General features: G+C 46.5%; 1 protein-coding gene across 1 annotated transcript; it reads right to left on the bottom strand.

Annotated features, from left to right (window-relative positions):
- Positions 1-603: 603 nt before the first annotated feature.
- Positions 604-14,718, bottom strand: ZP1 (zona pellucida glycoprotein 1). The gene is given in 12 exon segments (XM_038765337.1): positions 604-764; positions 984-1,100; positions 2,533-2,614; positions 4,315-4,462; positions 4,541-4,730; positions 5,373-5,500; positions 7,312-7,409; positions 8,276-8,460; positions 8,572-8,715; positions 11,438-11,756; positions 13,122-13,246; positions 14,544-14,718. Coding segments are annotated over 12 exon segments (1,872 nt in total).
- Between the last annotated feature and the right edge of the window lie 2,948 nt (positions 14,719-17,666).

The raw sequence follows: 17,666 nt of genomic DNA, 5'->3' as shown, positions 1-17,666 counted from the left end.
TGATGTGGGACAGCAACTGTGTCCAACTTGATTTGCTTGTATTCCCCCCAGTGCTTAGCACATAAGCACTTACTACTAATAATATTGCCCCACTAGTGCCTAGGCTTAGGACATCTGGGAGAGAGCAGGGCGCTCATCCTAGTCAAGGTGCTAAGGGGAGATGAGTAGTAATAAATAATAATAATAATAATAATAGACCTGGACCCAGGTAAGCAGGAGGGAAAGCCTGGAATTAGCAACAAAAGATCCTCTTTTCCCACTAGATGTACTAGACACCTCCCACCAGTTACAACTTTCAGGTTTGTTTGCCCTAGATATCCTTGGCTACTTACTGTTCCCTAAAGCGCATGCAAGGGAGAGGAGGGAGGGCTGAAGGTCAGAGATCTGGGAGTTTTTTTTTTTTTTTTTAAAAAAAAAAAAAAAAAAAAAAGAGAGAGTGCCAGGTTGTTTAACTATACTGAAGCTGCATTTGTTTCCACCCAAGGGGAAGAGCACCCCCAGTCATCAGCACCCTCTCTCCACCCTCCAAATCATTACCAGGCCACGCCCCCACATCAATACATACACCTCAGTCACTAGCTGCTTCTGCATCATTGGCCCATTTTATTGAGGCTATCGACCTCCTTGGCCACACCGGCCTTGAATTTTCTGCAGCCAGTTCTGGCTCCTTCCCCACAGGACCAGGACCAACATCAGGGCCACGATGACCACCAGAGACAGAACCAGCCACAGTGCGGGCAGAAGGCTCGACCTCCAGGGAGATGCTGGCAAAGAAGCAGAGAGTCTGCATTTGCCCCAGGAGCCAGACTTGTTGTCTCCTCCCATCCCCATATTGCCCAGAGGGAGGAAGGGTTTCATAGGACACTCCCCCCCACCCTGAGGGGTGTTAGATTGGTCCTTTGGCTGTCCCACTTGGGAGACATGGGCATAGAGGGGAGGAGACAGTGGGGAAAGAAGTGACCTGGGATGGGACTGATGCACACCTCTGCTAGCCAAGGTTTGTTTCTGCTCCTCTGGGCTCCTGAAGTCCACTGGGGCCTGTGAGCTCACTATGTCCTGGAGTACCCTGGTGCTGTTGGAGGTCACAAATCTGCGGTGCTCTAGCAGAGAGAGAGAGAGAGAGAGGAACATGCTCAAGTTTCATCTCCATTGGTGGCAACTGCCTTTTCATTCATTTATTCAACTGTGTTTGAGCCCTTACTATGTACAGAGCACTATACTAATCGCTTGGGAGAGCACAGTCAACAGGCATTCCCTGCCCACAGCAAGCTCATAGTCTAGAGGGAGAGACCAACATTATGATGCAGCACGGCATAATACTGGTGTTTAAGCACTTATGTGCCAAGCACTGTTCTAAACCTTGTATCTACCTCAGTGCTATGAGATTGTCCCACGGTCTTAATCCCCATTTTACAGATGAGGTAACAGGCAATCAGTCGTATTTATTGAGCACTTACTGTGTGCAGAGCACTGTACTAAGCGCTTGGGAAGTACAAGTTGGCAACATATAGAGACAGTCCCTACCCAACAGTGGGCTCACAGTCCAGAAGGGCACAGAGAAGTGACTTGCCCAGAGTCACACAGCTGAGAAGGGGCAGTTGGGATTCAAAACCACAACCTCTGACTCCGGAGCCCGTGCTCTTTCCACTAAGCCACGCTGCTTCTCTAGGTAGATGGATAGAGCAGGAGGCTAGGAGTCAGAAGGTCATGGGTTCTAATCCTAGCTCTGCCACTTGCCTGCTGTGTAGCCTTGGGCAAATCACTTCATTTCTCTCTGCTTCAGTTCCCTCATCTGTAAAATGGGGATGGAGATTGAGCCCCACTTGGGACAGGGACTATGTCTAATCCCATTTGCTTGTATCTGCCCCAGCACTTAGTACAGTGTCTGGTACATAGTAAGCACTTAAATATCTAATAATAATAATGGTATTTGTTAAGCACTTACTATGTGCCAAGCATTGTATGATCCAGCACCAGGCAAGCCTGGCTTCAGTTCGTGCAGTTCTGTCTTCTGACAGTCTACATTCATTCATTAAATCATATCTGAGCGCTTACTGTGTGCCCAACACTGTACTAAGCGCTTGGGAAGTACAAGTCGGCAACATCTAGAGACAGTCCCTACCCAACAACAGGCTCACAGTTTGAAGTCTCGACAAGTAAAGTGCCGCTTGGCCCAACCGGTTCATCCCTAATCAGTGATTAGTTAATTAATAGACAGTAAACATTTAGACATTTTTACTTCAGCATTCATTCAATTGTATTTATTGAGCTCTTACTGTGTGGAGAGCACTGTACTAAGCGCTTGAAGTACAGGTCAGTAACATATAGAGATGGTCCCTACCCAACAGTGGGCTCACAGCATCCTTGTATTTGCATATATCAAAATTATAAGTAAATAAATTAGTAGAAAGGGGCTGTGTGTGTTTAAGTTGACCTATTTTCTGAGGTCCTAAGGTGGAGTGAAGGGGTGACTCAGCCTCCAACCCCCAAACCAACCCGGTGATTCCCTCTCCCACCCCGGTTAAGACTCACTTGCAGCTCCGGAGTGACACTCAGTCTTGCAGGACTCCAGCTCGGAAGGGTAGCAAACAGAGGCACTACAGAAGAAGTAGACCTAGGAGGAGAGAAAGGTGGCCTTTGGTCTCCTGAGGATGGCTCTCAGATGTTGCCAGAGCAACAGGAGGTAGCGGAAGGACCACAGGCCCGAGTGGTGAGTGGCCCCCCTGCCTGGTTAACATGAACGGAGACAGTAGAATAATAATAATGGCATTTATTAAGCACTTACTATGTGCGAAACACTGTTCTAAGCACTGGGGAGGTTACAAGGTGATCAGGTTGTCCCACGAGGGGCTCACAGTCTTAATCCCCATTTTACAGATGAGGTAACAGGCACAGAGAAGTTAAGTGACTTGCCCAAAGTCACAAAGCTGACAATTGGCAGAGTTGGGATTTGAACCCATGAACTCTGACTCCAAAGCCTGGGCTTTTTCCACTGAGCCACACTGCTTCAAAACCAAACAAAAAAAATGGACAGGACAGAGCTGATTAATTGGACTCCAAGACTCAGAGTGACTGGTAAGACTCAGGGTGACTGACCCGTATATATGTTTGTACATATTTATTACTCTATACTTGTACATATCTATTCTATTTATTTTATTTTGTTAATATGTTTGGTTTTGTTCTCTGTCTCCCCCTTCTAGACTGGGAGCCCACTGTTGGATAGGGACTGTCTCTTTATGTTGCCAACTTATACTTCCCAAGCGCTTAGTACAGTGCTCTGCACACAGTAAGCACTCAATAAATACGATTGATTGATTGATTGGTAGGGGCAGTCACTTGGCAGGGAGGGCTGGGGTCCAGATGTGTTCTAGTGGATGGAACATGGGCCTGGGTTCTAAGCCCAGCATTGCTACATCTGCTGTGTGACCTTGGGTTAATCATTTCACTTCTATGTCTGTTACCTTATCCGTAAAATGGAGATTAAGACTGTGACCCCCATGTGGGACAGGGACTGTGGTCAACAACCTGGTTAAAGTATTTCTATCCCAGTGCTTAGAACACTGCTTGGCATGTAGTAAGCACTTAAACAACAACCACCACAAAGAAGATAAATAAAAAAACCCAGACCAAAAAAAAAAAAAACCCAAAAAACACACCCCAAAACAGAAAAAACAATGTGAGCCTGTTGTTGGGTAGGAACCGTCTCTACATGTTGCCAACTTGTACTTTCCAAGCGCTTAGTACAGTGCTCTGCACACAGTAAGCACTCAATAAATACAATTGAATGGACAAAAAAAAAAAAAAAAGCCAGCACTGCCGACTCCCAAGACTCTGTTGTGGTGGTCAGGGTTGAAGCAGAGAGCATCTCAACCCTGGATCCAGAGCAGAAACAACCTAGTTCAGACTCACGGAGGTGGGCAGGTGTCTGGGCCGAATTAAAAAAATAATAAAATAAATCATTCATTAGACACTGATGAAGTGTTGGGCTAGATACATGATAATCAGGTTGGACTCAATCTCTGCCCCACAAAGGAATCAGTGTAAGGGAGGTGAGGGATAACAGGTATTTAAATTCCCATTTTGCAGATGAGGAAGGGGAAGTAGAGACATTTAGTACTTCCTCCAGGTCACATAGCAAGCAAGTGATAAGATAGGATTAGAAACCAGGTCCCTCGATTCCCCACTAGTGATTCCACTAAGATGTAGTCTGCTAAGTCATGGACATGTTTCCAACTCGAGGATTAATTTCAGGAGAACGTCTTCCCACCAGCTTCCGAGCATCATTAGTAGGCCCAGGAGAGCGATCCTTACCGGCCCACGGAGAGCTCTCTGGGAATCTGAGTCCACGAAGGTGAAAGCGGTAACAATAAACCGTTGGTGATGAGTTGGGAAGCGAAGCTCTGACGAGGCCTCCACAGGTACCAGCTGGGTCCGGTAACTATCACCGGAATACGGGCATCTAGGGAGAAGGTTGGTGAGGCCCCGGTGATGGTGTAAACCCCTCTCCCTCCCCCGAGGAAAGCAATCTGTCACTCACCCATCCAACAGGATGGGCCACTGAGGTTCCTGGAAGGGATTGGTACTGGGAGTCGCCCAACAATGGTGAAGAACCAGTTCCAGGTTGGGGTCTGTTCTCTGGAGGAGCCGGACCTCCACGGCGACCTGCTCCCGGAGCACCCTGGACAAAGGGTAGTCTTTGGCAGTGTAGAAGACGCGGTAGTGGTAATCTGTGGCAAGGAGATGGGGAATGCTCAAGTGGGGAGCCTCCCATTGCCAACCGGAAGGCGTTCAGAAGGCCTTTCATTCATTCAATCGTATTATTAAGCACTTACTGTGTGCAGAGCACTGTACTAAGCGCTTGGGAAGTACAAGTTGGCGTTCAGAAGGCCTTTCATTCATTCAATCGTATTATTAAGCACTTACTGTGTGCAGAGCACTGTACTAAGCGCTTGGGAAGTACAAGTTGGCAACATAGAGAGACAGCCCCTACCCAACAGTGGGGTCACAGTCTTGAAGAGGGAGACAGACAACAAAACATGTGGACAGGTGTCAAGTCATCAGAATAAATAGAAGTAAAGCTAGATGCACATCATTAACAAAATAGAATAATAAATATGTACAAAACATTACGATGTTCACAGTCGCAATTTAGCCATTTGTAAAGTGGATAAAATCCCCATTATCAGTTCAAGCCACAACTTGTGATGGGCTCTGAGATGTAAAGGATTGTAAATGTTTAAGAGTCTCAGCATAACACCTTTACCCTCAATCAACACACTGAAGTCCTCTTTCAGATGTGAGGGAGAAACACTATTGGAAAACAGAATATCTGGCCCCAATTGAGTGGAACAGCTGCTGCTTGGCCTTACCCTCAGCAATCCTCAGCTCCAGCCGGAGGGGCCCAGTCTGGACCGCCGGAGCCGGTGTCGGAGAGAGGAAGACTTCTGCTAGGATGGGCACGAAGTCGCTGGCGTTGTAAATACAGCGGGCATGGAGGCTGCCAAGGGGGAAAAGAGGAAGGAGTGCTTCGGTTAAAGATCTGTGGCCATTTGTTACTGAGACAGTGAGAGGCCAGCTAGATTAAGGGAGAGCGCAGGGACTATGGAAAGTGGAATTGGGGTGGGGAACACCCCACCCCCCAATCTCTACACCTTGGTCTTGTCTAGACTGTAAATTTATTGTAGACAGGAAATATGTCTGTTTAGTTGAGTACAATACAATAATGAATGTTTAGTACAGTGCTCTGTACACTAAGCACTCAATAAATACAATCAAATAGTGCCAGTTGAAGGCCGTAGTACTAAGTCTATAATTCCTCCACCCAGTTTGAGGCACAAGACTCATTTTGTGTTTTCATAGCATTGCTAAAATCTGCCTTCCCTGATTAAACCCTCTCACTCCCTCCTGAGTTGCCCAGATTCTCTCTCTCTCTATTCAACCCTTCCTCAGCCCCACAACACTTATGTACAAATCTGTAGTTTATTTAATGTCTGCTTCCCTCTCTAGACTGTAAGCTCATTTTGGGCAGGGAACCTACCTACCAATGTCAATTTGGCCTCTCCCAAGTGTTCTACTCATTGTTAGAGTTCTCAACAAATATAAATACAATTGATTTACATTCCCCCTCCCCGCCCATCCCTCTCCTCTAGCCTGTAAGCTCATTGCAGGCAGGGAACATGCCCGCAGATCCTGTTGTATTGTACACTCCCAAGCACTTTATACAATGCTTAATAAGTGATTGATTTCACCCTACCCTTTGGCTACTGAAGCCTCTCAGCCCCCGACTTGAGTCTCCTGTAGGAGTTTGTACCTGCCTCTGCTTAATTCCAGAGCAGGTCATGCAGAACCCAGGGTAGGGGGCCCAAAGTGAGTTCTAATTGAGCATCTGGATAAGCAGAGAAACTCACAAGTGTGAATGTGAAATTGGCACTGCAGCCTCCTCTTGGGGAGGATTGTTCTAGGCCTTCTGAGTCCATAAACTTATCTTGATGTCTGTTGCTCCCACCCTCTAGATTGTAAGCAGGAAATGTGTCTACTGACTGTGTTGTACTCTTCCAAGCACTTAATACAATCAGTTGCATTTAGCACTTATGAGCAAAGTACTGTACTAAGCATTTGGAAGAGTACAAGAGAATTGGCAGGCATACTCCCTGCCCATAACCAGCTTAGGGTCTAGAGATGGAGATAGACAACATAATGCTGAATAATTATAGTAAAGCACTTACCCTGTACTAAATACTGTACTAAGCCCTGGAGTAGATACAAGATGATCAGATCCCACAGCTAAAGTAGGATGGAAAACAGAGTATGGAATCCCCATTTTGGAGAAGAGGGAAATGAGGCACAGAAGGGATTTTCCAAGGCCACCCAACAGACAAGAGGCAGATCTGGGATTCGAACCCAGGTCCTGACTCTCAGGCCTATGATTTTTCCATTAAGCCATGCTGCTTCTCTAGTCAATACCACTGATTTTTTTTATGGTTTTTGTTAAGTACTGGCTAGGTGTCAAACACTGTTTAAAATACAAGTTAACTAGGTCAGACAGTCCTGCATAGGGTTCACTAAGTAGGAGGGAGGTATTTCATCCTTGAGGAAAAATGAGACACTTTTCTCTCAGGATCCACAGCCTCACGAAACTGCATGGATGAAGGGACACTTCAGGGCCCAGCCCCAGGGCACATTTGACCAGCTGCTTTAGTCAGGAGTGGAGGGGAGAAAGAAAACTTAGATTTGGGGCTTGCTGTCCAAGAGCTAAGCCTCCCCCATCCTGCCCTCTCCAGATTCAGGGCCCACCACGACTTCACTCACATGAAGACGCCATCCCGGGTGATGGAACCATCTGGTCCAGCACGCACATCTATGCCAGAAAGCAGCTGGTTCTCGTAGATTAGTCTGTTGCCAACCACCTGTGGCAGAGATGATGATTATAATAATAATGGCATTTGTTAAGCACTTACTATGTGCAGAGCACTGTTCTAAGCAGTGGGGAGGTTACAAGGTGTTCAGGTTATCAGGGGGCTTACAGTCTCAATCCCCATTTTACAGATGAGGGAACAGGCACAGAAAAGTTTAGTGACTTGCCCAAAGTCACAGCTGACAATTGGCGGAGCTGGGATTTCATTCATTCAATTGTATTTGAGTGCTTACTGTGTGCAGAGCACTGTACTAAGCACTTGGGAAGTACAAGTTGGCAACATATAGAGACGGTCCCTACCCAACAGCGGGCTCACAGTCTAGAAGGGGGAGACAGACAACAAAACAAAAATAAATAGAATAGTAAATATGTACAAGTAGAGTAATAAATATGTACAAACATATATACAGGTGCTGTGGGGAGGGGAAAGAGGGGGTTCAGTCTGGGAAGGCCTCCTGGAGGAGGTGAGCTCTCAGTAGGGTTTTGAAGGGAGGAAGAGAGCTAGCTTGGCAGATGTGTGGAGGGAGGGCATTCCAGGTCAGGGGGAGGACGTGGGCCGGGGGTCGACGGCAGCACAGGCGAGAACGAGGCACAGTGAAGAGGTTAGCGGCAGAGGAGCAGAGGCCACAGGCTGGGCTGGAGAAGGAAAGGAGGGAGGTGAGGTAGGAGGGGGCGAGGGGATGGACAGCCTTGAAGCCAAGAGAGGAGTTTTTGCCTGATGTGTAGGTGAACCCATGACGTCCGACTCCAAAGCCCGGGCTCTTTCCACTGAGCTACGCTGCTTCACATGATGGGTTTGGGGGTGAGCTCCCCTGAGAGGTGGAAGAGGAATCTACGCAGGCCCTCCCCTCCTCTTACCTGGGCAGTCGTCCCACACTCTGTGACACTGAAGTGGAATAGCACAAAGGCTTCAGTCTTCTGGGTGGGGCCACATCCCTCCTGCGCATAGGCCAGTCTTATGCTGTCCAGGATGATGGGGTTTTCTGAGGTATCTCGGGCAACCACCAGGGCAAAGTGACCATCTTTGAAGCACTGGACGGTAACTGAGGAAGAGGAAGCATAGAGTGTGATGGTCTGGCCCAGAAGTCAGTTAGAGCCCCTTGCAGCCTGGGGCACTGAGGTGCTTTCTCTACCTTTAGAAGGAGAAAGGATACCTGTGTTGCCATAGTAACATGGAGTAGTCACAGCTGACTCATCATAGCAACAGCCAGCTTGGACACAGGCTGCTGAGCTCCGGCCATCTGTACAGGGGATGTGCCCAGAATCCACTACACACTGCTCTGGGGTTAGGTGGGTACCTGGAACAGAGACAGAGAGAAAGACAGTTTAGGCCTAGTCTTTGGCTTAACTGGTCTCACTCAGGTTCTTATTGAGCGATAATAATAGCATTTGTAAAGCACTTAGTATGTGAGCACTGTTCTAAGCTCTGGGGAGGATACAAGGTGATCAGGTTGTCCCATGTGGGACTCACAGTCTTAATCCCCACTTTACAGATGAGGTAACAGGCTCAGAGAAATTAAGTGACTTGCCCAAAGTCACTATGATACAAGCAGCCATTAGGCAAGCCTTTAGATCCTCTTCAAGAGGCAAAGAAAAAGATGCAATAACGGTATTTATTAAGCACATAATAGTGACAGCATTTGTTAAGCGCTTACTATGTGCAAAACACTATTTTAAGGAGGGGGATACAAGGTGATCAGGTTGTCCCACGTGGGGCTCAAAGTCTTAATCCCCATTTTACAGATGAGGGAACTGAGGCACAGAGAAGTTAAGTAACTTGCCCAAAGTCACATAGCTGGTGTGGCAGAGTCATAATTAGAACCCATGACCTCTGACTTCCAAGCCTGGGCTCTTTCCACTGAGCCACGCTGCTTCTAAATAGAGAGACCAGGTACTGAATCCCAACTTTGAAGATGAAGGAACTGAGGTACAGGGATACTGAGTGACTTGACCAAGGTCACAGCAGGTAAATAGCAGAGCTGCAATTAGACCCCAGGGCCTGATTCCCAGGCCTGTGCTTTTTCCACTTGACCATGCTGCTGGCATTTAAGCTCCTACTAATAATTAAAACAGCATTTATTAAGTGCTTACTATGTGCAAAGCACTGTTCAAAGCGCTGGGGAGGTTACAAGGTGATCAGGTTGTCCCACGGGGGGGCTCACAGCCTTAATCCCCATTTTACAGATGAGGTCACTGAGGCCCAGAGAAGTGAAGTGACTTGCCCAAAGTCACACAGCTGACAATTGGCGGAGCCTGGATTTGTACCCATGACCTCTGACTCCAAAGCCCATGCTCTTTCCACTGAGCCACACTTCTCTATCTACTAGAGAATAGAGATGGAGAAACTTTATCTAGTAGATACAATTAATGCCATGCGTTTCTTCAATTTGTTGCCCTTGTGACATCTCGTATTTAATAAATACTGATCCCCCAAGCCTATAACCCTGGCATTATCCTTGATTCCTCTCTATCCTTCAACCTGAATATTCAGTCTCTTTGAATCTTGTCAGTTCAACCTTCACCTCGCTAAAAATCCATCCAAACTGCTACCATATTAATCTAATCACTTCTCCTACCCTGTCTTGATTGCTGTATCAACCTTATTGCTGACCTCCCTGCCTCCAATCTGTCCCCACTACAAGTCATACTTCACTGCTGCCCAGAGCATTATTCTACAAAAATGGTCAGGCCACGTTTCCCCATTCATCAAAAATCTGCAAAGTTGCTTGCCCAAAGTAACACAGCTGACAATTGGTGGAGCTGGGATTTGAACTCATGACCTCTGACTCCAAAGCCTGGGCTCTTTCCACTGAGCCATGCTGCTTCTCTTAGATGAAGGAGAGACCAGACTATCTCTGGCAGGGCTCAAACTCAATTAGTCATTGGCTTCCTTATGTCTAGAGCCTTAGTACAGTGCTCTGCACACAGTAAGCGCTCAATAAATATGATTGATGATAGAGCCTCACAGCATTACGTGGCCCAGTGGAAAGAGCATGGGTCTGGGATTTAGGGGACCTGGGTTCTAGTCCTGCCTCTGCCACTTGTCTGCTGTGTGACTGTAGGCAAGTCACTTCACTTCTCCATGACCCCACTTCCTCATCTGAGAGATTGGGATAAAAATATTTCCCCTTTAGATTGTGAGCCCCTAATAATAGATGGATTTGTGAGATTGGGATAAAATATTTCCCAGTTAGATTTGAGCCCCCAATAATAATAATAATAATAATAGATGGCTTCCCAATTAGATTGTGAGCCCCTAATAATAATAATAATAATAATAATAGATGGTTTCCCAATTAGATTGTGAGCCCCTAATAATAATAATAGATGGATTTGTGAGATTGGGATAAAATATTTCCCAGTTAGATTGTGAGCCCCCAATAATAATAATAATAATAAATGGCTTCCCAATTAGATTGTGAGCCAATATTAATAGATGGCATTTTTTAAGCACTTACTATGTGCAAAGCACTGCTGTAAGCGCTGACTGTTCTAAGCATGGGACAGAAACTGTGTCCAGCCTGCTGATCCTGTATCTACCCCATTGCTTGACACATAGTAAGCACTTAGTATCAAGAGTTTGTTCATTTGTACATATCTATTCTATTTATTTTGTTAGTATGTTTGGTTTTGTTCTCTGTCTCCCCCTTTTAGACTGTGAGCCCACTGTTGGGTAGGGACTGTCTCTATATGTTGCCAATTTGTACTTCCCAAGTGCTTAGTACAGTGCTCTGCACATAGTAAGCGCTCAATAAATACGATTGATGATGATGTATATATGTTTGTACATATGTATTACTCTATTTTACTTGTACATATCTATTCTATTTATTTTATTTTGTTAGTATGTTTGGTTTTGTTCTCTGTCTCCCCCCTTTTAGACTGTGAGCCCACTGTTGGGTAGGGACTGTCTCTATATGTTGCCAATTTGTACTTCCCAAGCGCTTAGTACAGTGCTCTGCACATAGTAAGCGCTCAATAAATACGATTGATGATGATGATGAAGAGTTGGGAGCATACCTATGTCAAAAGGAGGATAGATGATCCTAGGCCCCGAAGCATCTGGGCTGGGCCAGACTGGAACAGGGTAGGGCCGAGGCACCGTAGCGGGGAGATGGCCAGGATGGGGGCGGCCAGTCTTTGGGCTAGGATGACCAGGAAGAGAGTCAGGTTGTCCAGGACGGCGACCAGCTGTTGACGGCGCAGGGGTGAGAGAGTAGCTAGGGGTCCGGGGGCGGTCAGTAGGTTTAGGACAGATGAGTTGTACTTCCTGGCCTCCATCAGCAGCTCCATCGGCTAGAAGCTCCTCCACATACACTCTCAGGTAGTAACGTCCATCCTGTGAAGACAGTGTGTGTGTGTCACCAAGAAAGGGCTGGGGGGAGGGGGACATCTAAGGTGGTTCTATTCTGATAGTAATAATAATAGCATTTGTTAAGTGCTTACTAAAGCAGCGTGGCTCAGTGGAAAGAGCCCGGGCTTTGGAGTCAGAGGCCTTGGGTTCGAATCCCAGCTCTGCCACATGTCTGCAGTGTGACCTTGGGCAAGTCACTTAACTTCTCTGAGCCTCAGTTATCTCATCTGTAAAATGGGGATTAAGACTGAGCCCCACGTGGGTCAACTTGATCACCTTGCATCCCTCCCAGCGCTTAGAACAGTGCTCTGCACATAGTAAGCGCTTAACAAATGCCATTATTATTCAGCGCTTAGAACAGTGCTCTGCACATAGTAAGTGCTTAATAAGTGCCATTATTATTATTATTATTATTTTCAAAACACTGTTCTAAGCACTGGGGGGGGGGAGAGATACAAAGTGATTGGGTTGTCCCACTTGGGGCTCACAGTCTTCATCCCCGTTTTACAGATGAGGTAACAGGCACAGAGAAGTTAAGTGGCTTACCCAAAATCACACATCTGACAAGTGGCAGAGCTGGGATTAGAACCCATGACCTCTGGCTCCCAAGCCCGGGCTCTTTCCACTGAGCCACACTGCTTCTCTAATGATGAAGTGACCAGGGGGGTGAAGCCTTGGATTCAGAGGTCAGCTGTTACCACTAATCTCCCTCTGGAACAACCTGAGCTACCCTTTTGGAGTTGAAACTAGTAGGGAAGCAGTGTGGAATAGTGGATAGAGCACAGACCTATGATTCAGAAGGTCATGGGCTCACTCATTCATTCAATCGTATTTATTGAGCACTTACTGTGTGCAGAGCACTGTACTAAGCGCTTGGGAAGTACAAGTTGGCAACATCTAGAGACGGTCCCTAACCAACAACGGGCTCACAGTCTAGAAGGGGGAGACAGACAACTAAACAGGTGGACAGGTGTCAAGTCACCAGAATAGAATTAAAGCTAAATGCACATCATTAACAAAATAGAATAGTAAATATGTACAAGGGTTCTAATCCCTTCTCTGCCACTTCTCTGCTGTGTGACCTTGGGCAAGTCACTTCACTTCTCTGTGCCTCGATTATCTCATCTGTAAAATGGGGATTAAGACTGAGCCCCACGTGGGACAGGGATTGGGTCCAACCTGATTAGCTTGTATCTACCCCAGCACTTACTATGTGCCGGGCACTGTACTAAGCACTTAAAACCATTATTATTATTAGTCAGAGACCCTCTAGGGAGCAATGGAACTAAGGGGAGTTTGTAGTAGCCTCCAGGGACTGGAGATTACCCGCCTTCCACAACCTATCATTACCTCCTTTTTCAGTACGTGGCAGCCCTTGTATCCGGCTGAGAAGACTGCGGTTCCTTGGGGGTCGGTGGTGATCCAGTGGAGGCAGATTGAGCAGTTTGTCACTTCAAAGCGGGTCCCAAATTCATCTAGTGGGAGGGTGAGAAGAGGAGAGGGTTTAAGCCAGCACACCCAGCTAGAAGACAGACTGGACTAAGCCCCCCTTTTCCTCTGCTCCCCATCCCCCCCAACTCACTCCCTTTGCTCTACTCCCCTCCCCATGTCACTCGTTTATAATTATATTTTTTTATTAATGATGTGCCTAGATCTATTATTCTATTTATTTATACTGATGCCTGTTTACTTGTTTTGAAGTCTGTTTCCCCTCTCCTAGCCAGTGAGCCTATTGTTCTCCCCCTTCTAGACTGTAAGCCCATTGTAAATAAATTGTGAGCCCATGTGTAAATAAATACGATTGATGTTGATTGTTGGGTAGGGACTGTCTCTGTATGTTGCCGACTTGTACTTCCCAAGCACTTAGTACAGTGCTCTGCACACAGTAAGCACTCAAATATGATCGAATGAATGTTTTCTATTTGTTGCTGAATTGTTCTTCCCAAGCATGTAGTACAGTGCTCTGCACACAGTAAATGCTCAATACAAATGAATTAATGATTTGTAGTTCCCAAGCTTTTAGTACACAGTGCTCTGCACACAGTAAATGCTCAATACAAATGAATTAATGATTTGTACTTCCCAAGCTTTTAGTACACAGTGCTCTGCACACAGTAAATGCTCAATACAAATGAATTAATGATTTGTACTTCCCAAGTATTTAGTACAGTGCTCTGCGCACAGTAAATGCTCAATACAAATGAATTAATGAATAGTACTTCCCAAGCATTTAGTACAGTGCTCGACACACAGTAAGAGCTCAATAAATATGAGTGAATGAATAAATAGCCCCTTTTATGAGAAGCACAGTACCCTCCCATCTAGCAGAAAAGCCCTATCCTAGGGGTAACAGGTAAGATCGCCATCACTGAGAATGTCCTGACAGTAACCACTCTCAGGATGTAGTTCTGAGTCACTCATGAAGAGCCCTGACTCCTTCCCTGAGATCAGTTCATAAAAACCTACAAGGTATGTTGGGCCACAGGCAAGAAGGAAAAAAGAGGAAGCCACATCTTAGCTCTTTTCCCCTCACCAGCATTGGCCCTGGAGAGCCGGTAGTTGAGGGATTGTAGCTCCCTCCCCACTCACCCATGTTCTGATAAAATAGAGCCCTTATAGGGGAACTGTTCAGTACAGGAAGAAGTGAAACTACAGATTGTATTCCCCTTCAGTGGCAACCCAGTAAAGGGGCTTTCCTAGGGTGGAAATCCTAATAACTCAGAGAGCATAGAAATCAAGGGAGAACCAGAGACAGCCAAAACAGCTCCTTACCCACAACCTTGAAACGGATGGTCCGGCCGAGCCGTGGGGAAACCAATAGTTGCATCCCATAGTTACCGCAATCGTATGTGTGTTGGAAGCCCCAGCTAAGCCCCACAGAGAGGAGCAAGAGAAACCCCAGCCAACTTCTCTGCCCTCCATCCCCAAGCCTAAGAGACAGCCTCATGGTAACACCTGCTGACAGAGAAGGGGGAAGGAGCCTGGGTTTATATGGAGGAGGGAGGATTGGGTGAGCAGAGAGAGGTCACCTGGGAAGGGCTCCCAGCTGAACAAGGGAGAAACGAGTTACTTAATCCCCCCCAGCCTCCTGCTTTTTTGCTGGCTACCCTAGGGACCGTCTCTATATGTTGCCAACTTGTACTTCCCAAGTGCTTAGTACAGTGCTCTGCCCACAGTAAGTGCTCAATAAATATGATTGAATGAATGAATAGCAAGCTACTCCTCTCTCTAGGTTGCCGGTCTGCAGCTGGGAATGGGGGTAGTTATTTTGGAAGAGGGAACTGTAGAGGAAATGGGGGAACTGAGACTCTTGCTCTCACTCTTGACCTTCTCTGCCCTCTTAGGCCCCCATTTACTGGGCTTCTGGGATCTAGTCTGCTCATTCCAGCCTCTTGACCCTTCCTCCTCATCTGGTCTCTTTTGGGACCTGTTTTTTTAAATAACAATGATGATGGCATTTATTAAGCGCTTACTATGTGCAGAGCACTGTTCTAAGCACTGGGAGGGTTACAAGGCGATCAGGTGGTCCCACAGGGGGCTCACAGTCTTAATCCCCATTTTACAGATGAGGGAACTGAGGCGCAGAGAAGTGAAGTGACTTGCCCAAAGTCACACAGCTGACAATTGGCAGAACCGGGATTTGAACCCATGACCTCTGACTCCAAAGTCTGGGCTCTTTCCACTGAGTCACATTTTAAGCCAGCAAGGGAAGGTGGTGGGGAGAGCTACACCTGTGGGGGAAAGTGGGGGGCATTCTGGGAAAGAGGCAGTGTTGCCCAGTGGATAGATCACGGGTTTGGGAGTCAGAAGGACCTGGGGTCTAATCCTAGCTCTGCCACTTAACTAATAATGATAATAGTGATGGCATTTATTAAGTGCTTATTATGTGCAAAGCACTGTTCTAAGTGCTGGGGGGTTACAAAGTGATCAGGTTCACAGTCTTCATCCCCATTTTACAGATGAGGTAACTGAGGCCCAGAGAAGTGAAGTGACTTGCCCAAAGTCACACACCTGACAACTGGCGGAGCCGGGATTTGAACCCATGACCTCTGACTCCAAAGCCCGTGCTCCTTCCACCGAGCCACACTGCTTCTCTATCTGCTGTGTGACCTGGGCCAATTTGCTTCACTTCTCTGTGCCTAGGTTAGCTCATCTGTAAAATGATGATTAAGCTTGTGAGCCCCATGTGGGATATAGACTGATTATTCATTCATTCAATCGCATTTATTGAGCACTTACTGTGTGCAGAGCACTGTACTAAGCACTTGGAAAGTACAATTCGGCAAAAGATAGAGACAGTCTGTTGACCCCGATACTCAGTACAGTGCCTGGTACATAGCAAGCCCCCCAATTCCTCTCCCCCTCCCCGTCCCCCCCGCCCTACCTCCTTCCCCTCCCCACGGCACCTGTATATATGTTTGTGCAGATTTATTACTCTATTTTACTTGTACATATTTACTATTCTATTTATTTTATTTTGTTAACATGTTTTGTTTTGTTGTCTGTCTCCCCCTTCTAGACTGTGAGCCCGCTGCTGGGTAGGGACCGTCTCTATATGTTGCCAACTTGTACTTCCCAAGCGCTTAGTACAGTGCTCTGCACACAGTAAGCGCTCAATAAATAATGATTGAATGAAAGAATAGCAAGCGCATAACAAATACTAGTTTAAAAAAGTAACAGAGCCTAGTGGCAAGAGCACAGGATGGAGAATTAGGAGCTACTGGTTCTAATAATTATAATAATAGTGGTATTTGTTAAGTGCTTACTATGTGTCAAGCACCGTTCTAAGCACTGGGATAGATACAAGGTAATCAGGTTGTCCCACGTGGGGCTCACAGCCTTAATCCCCATTTTCAGATGAGGTAACTGAGGCACAGAGAAGTGAAGAGAGTTGCCCAAAGTCACACAGCTAACAAGCGGTGGAGCCGGAATTAGAACTCACCACCTCTGACTCCCAAGCCTGTGCTCTTCCCACTAAGCCGCACTGCTTCTATTGTTAAGCGCTTACTATGTGCCAAGCACTGTTCTAAGCAATGGGGTAGATACAAGGTAATCAGGTTGTCCCATGTGGGGCTTATAGTCTTAATCCCCATTTTACAGATGAGGTTAAATGAGGTACAGAGAAGTGAAGTGACTCACCCAAAGTCACACAGCTGACAAGTGGCAGAGCTGGGATTAGAACCCACAACCTCTGACTCCCAAGGCTGTGCTCTTTCCAATAAGCCACAGTCTTGATGTCCTGGCTTTGCCGCTTGCTTGCAGTTTGACCTTGGACAAGTCATTTAACTTCTCTGTGCTTCAATTTCCTCATCTATAAAATGGGGATAAAATATCTATTCTCCCCACCTGCCTTAGCCCCACGTGGGGTGGGGACTGTGTCCGATTGTACTGCATCAATCCCAGTGTTTAGCACACAGCAAAGGCTGAAAAGGTATTATTATAATTATTACTAAACAGTTTCTCCATCATTACTGGTCTCCCATCCCTCACATCATTGGTCTCCCATCCTTGAGTCTTTTCTTTCATTCATTCATTCATTCAATCGTATTTATTGAGCGCTTACTGTGTGCAGAGCACTGTACTAAGCACTTGGGAGGGGGTAGAGCAGAGGGAGGGAGGGGAGGAGGAGCAGAGTAGTCAGAAGGACTCATTATAATGACAAAAGACAACATATTGGATTTTGTTCCAAATACAAGGGGCCTATCAGTATTATTTATTAATCAATCAATCAATCAATCGTATTTATTGAGTGCTTACTATGTGCAGAGCACTGTACTAAGCGCTTGGGAAGTACAAATTGGCAACATATAGAGACAGTCCCTACCCAACAGTGGGCTCACAGTCTAAAAGGGGGACTGTTATTAGGCACTGACTGTGTGCAGAGCACTGGATTAC

This window comes from Tachyglossus aculeatus, chromosome 22, assembly GCF_015852505.1.
Source record: "Tachyglossus aculeatus isolate mTacAcu1 chromosome 22, mTacAcu1.pri, whole genome shotgun sequence".
Lineage (NCBI taxonomy): Eukaryota > Metazoa > Chordata > Mammalia > Monotremata > Tachyglossidae > Tachyglossus > Tachyglossus aculeatus.
The sequence above is the reverse complement of the archived record's forward strand: the minus strand, read 5'-3'. Positions and strand labels throughout refer to the sequence as shown.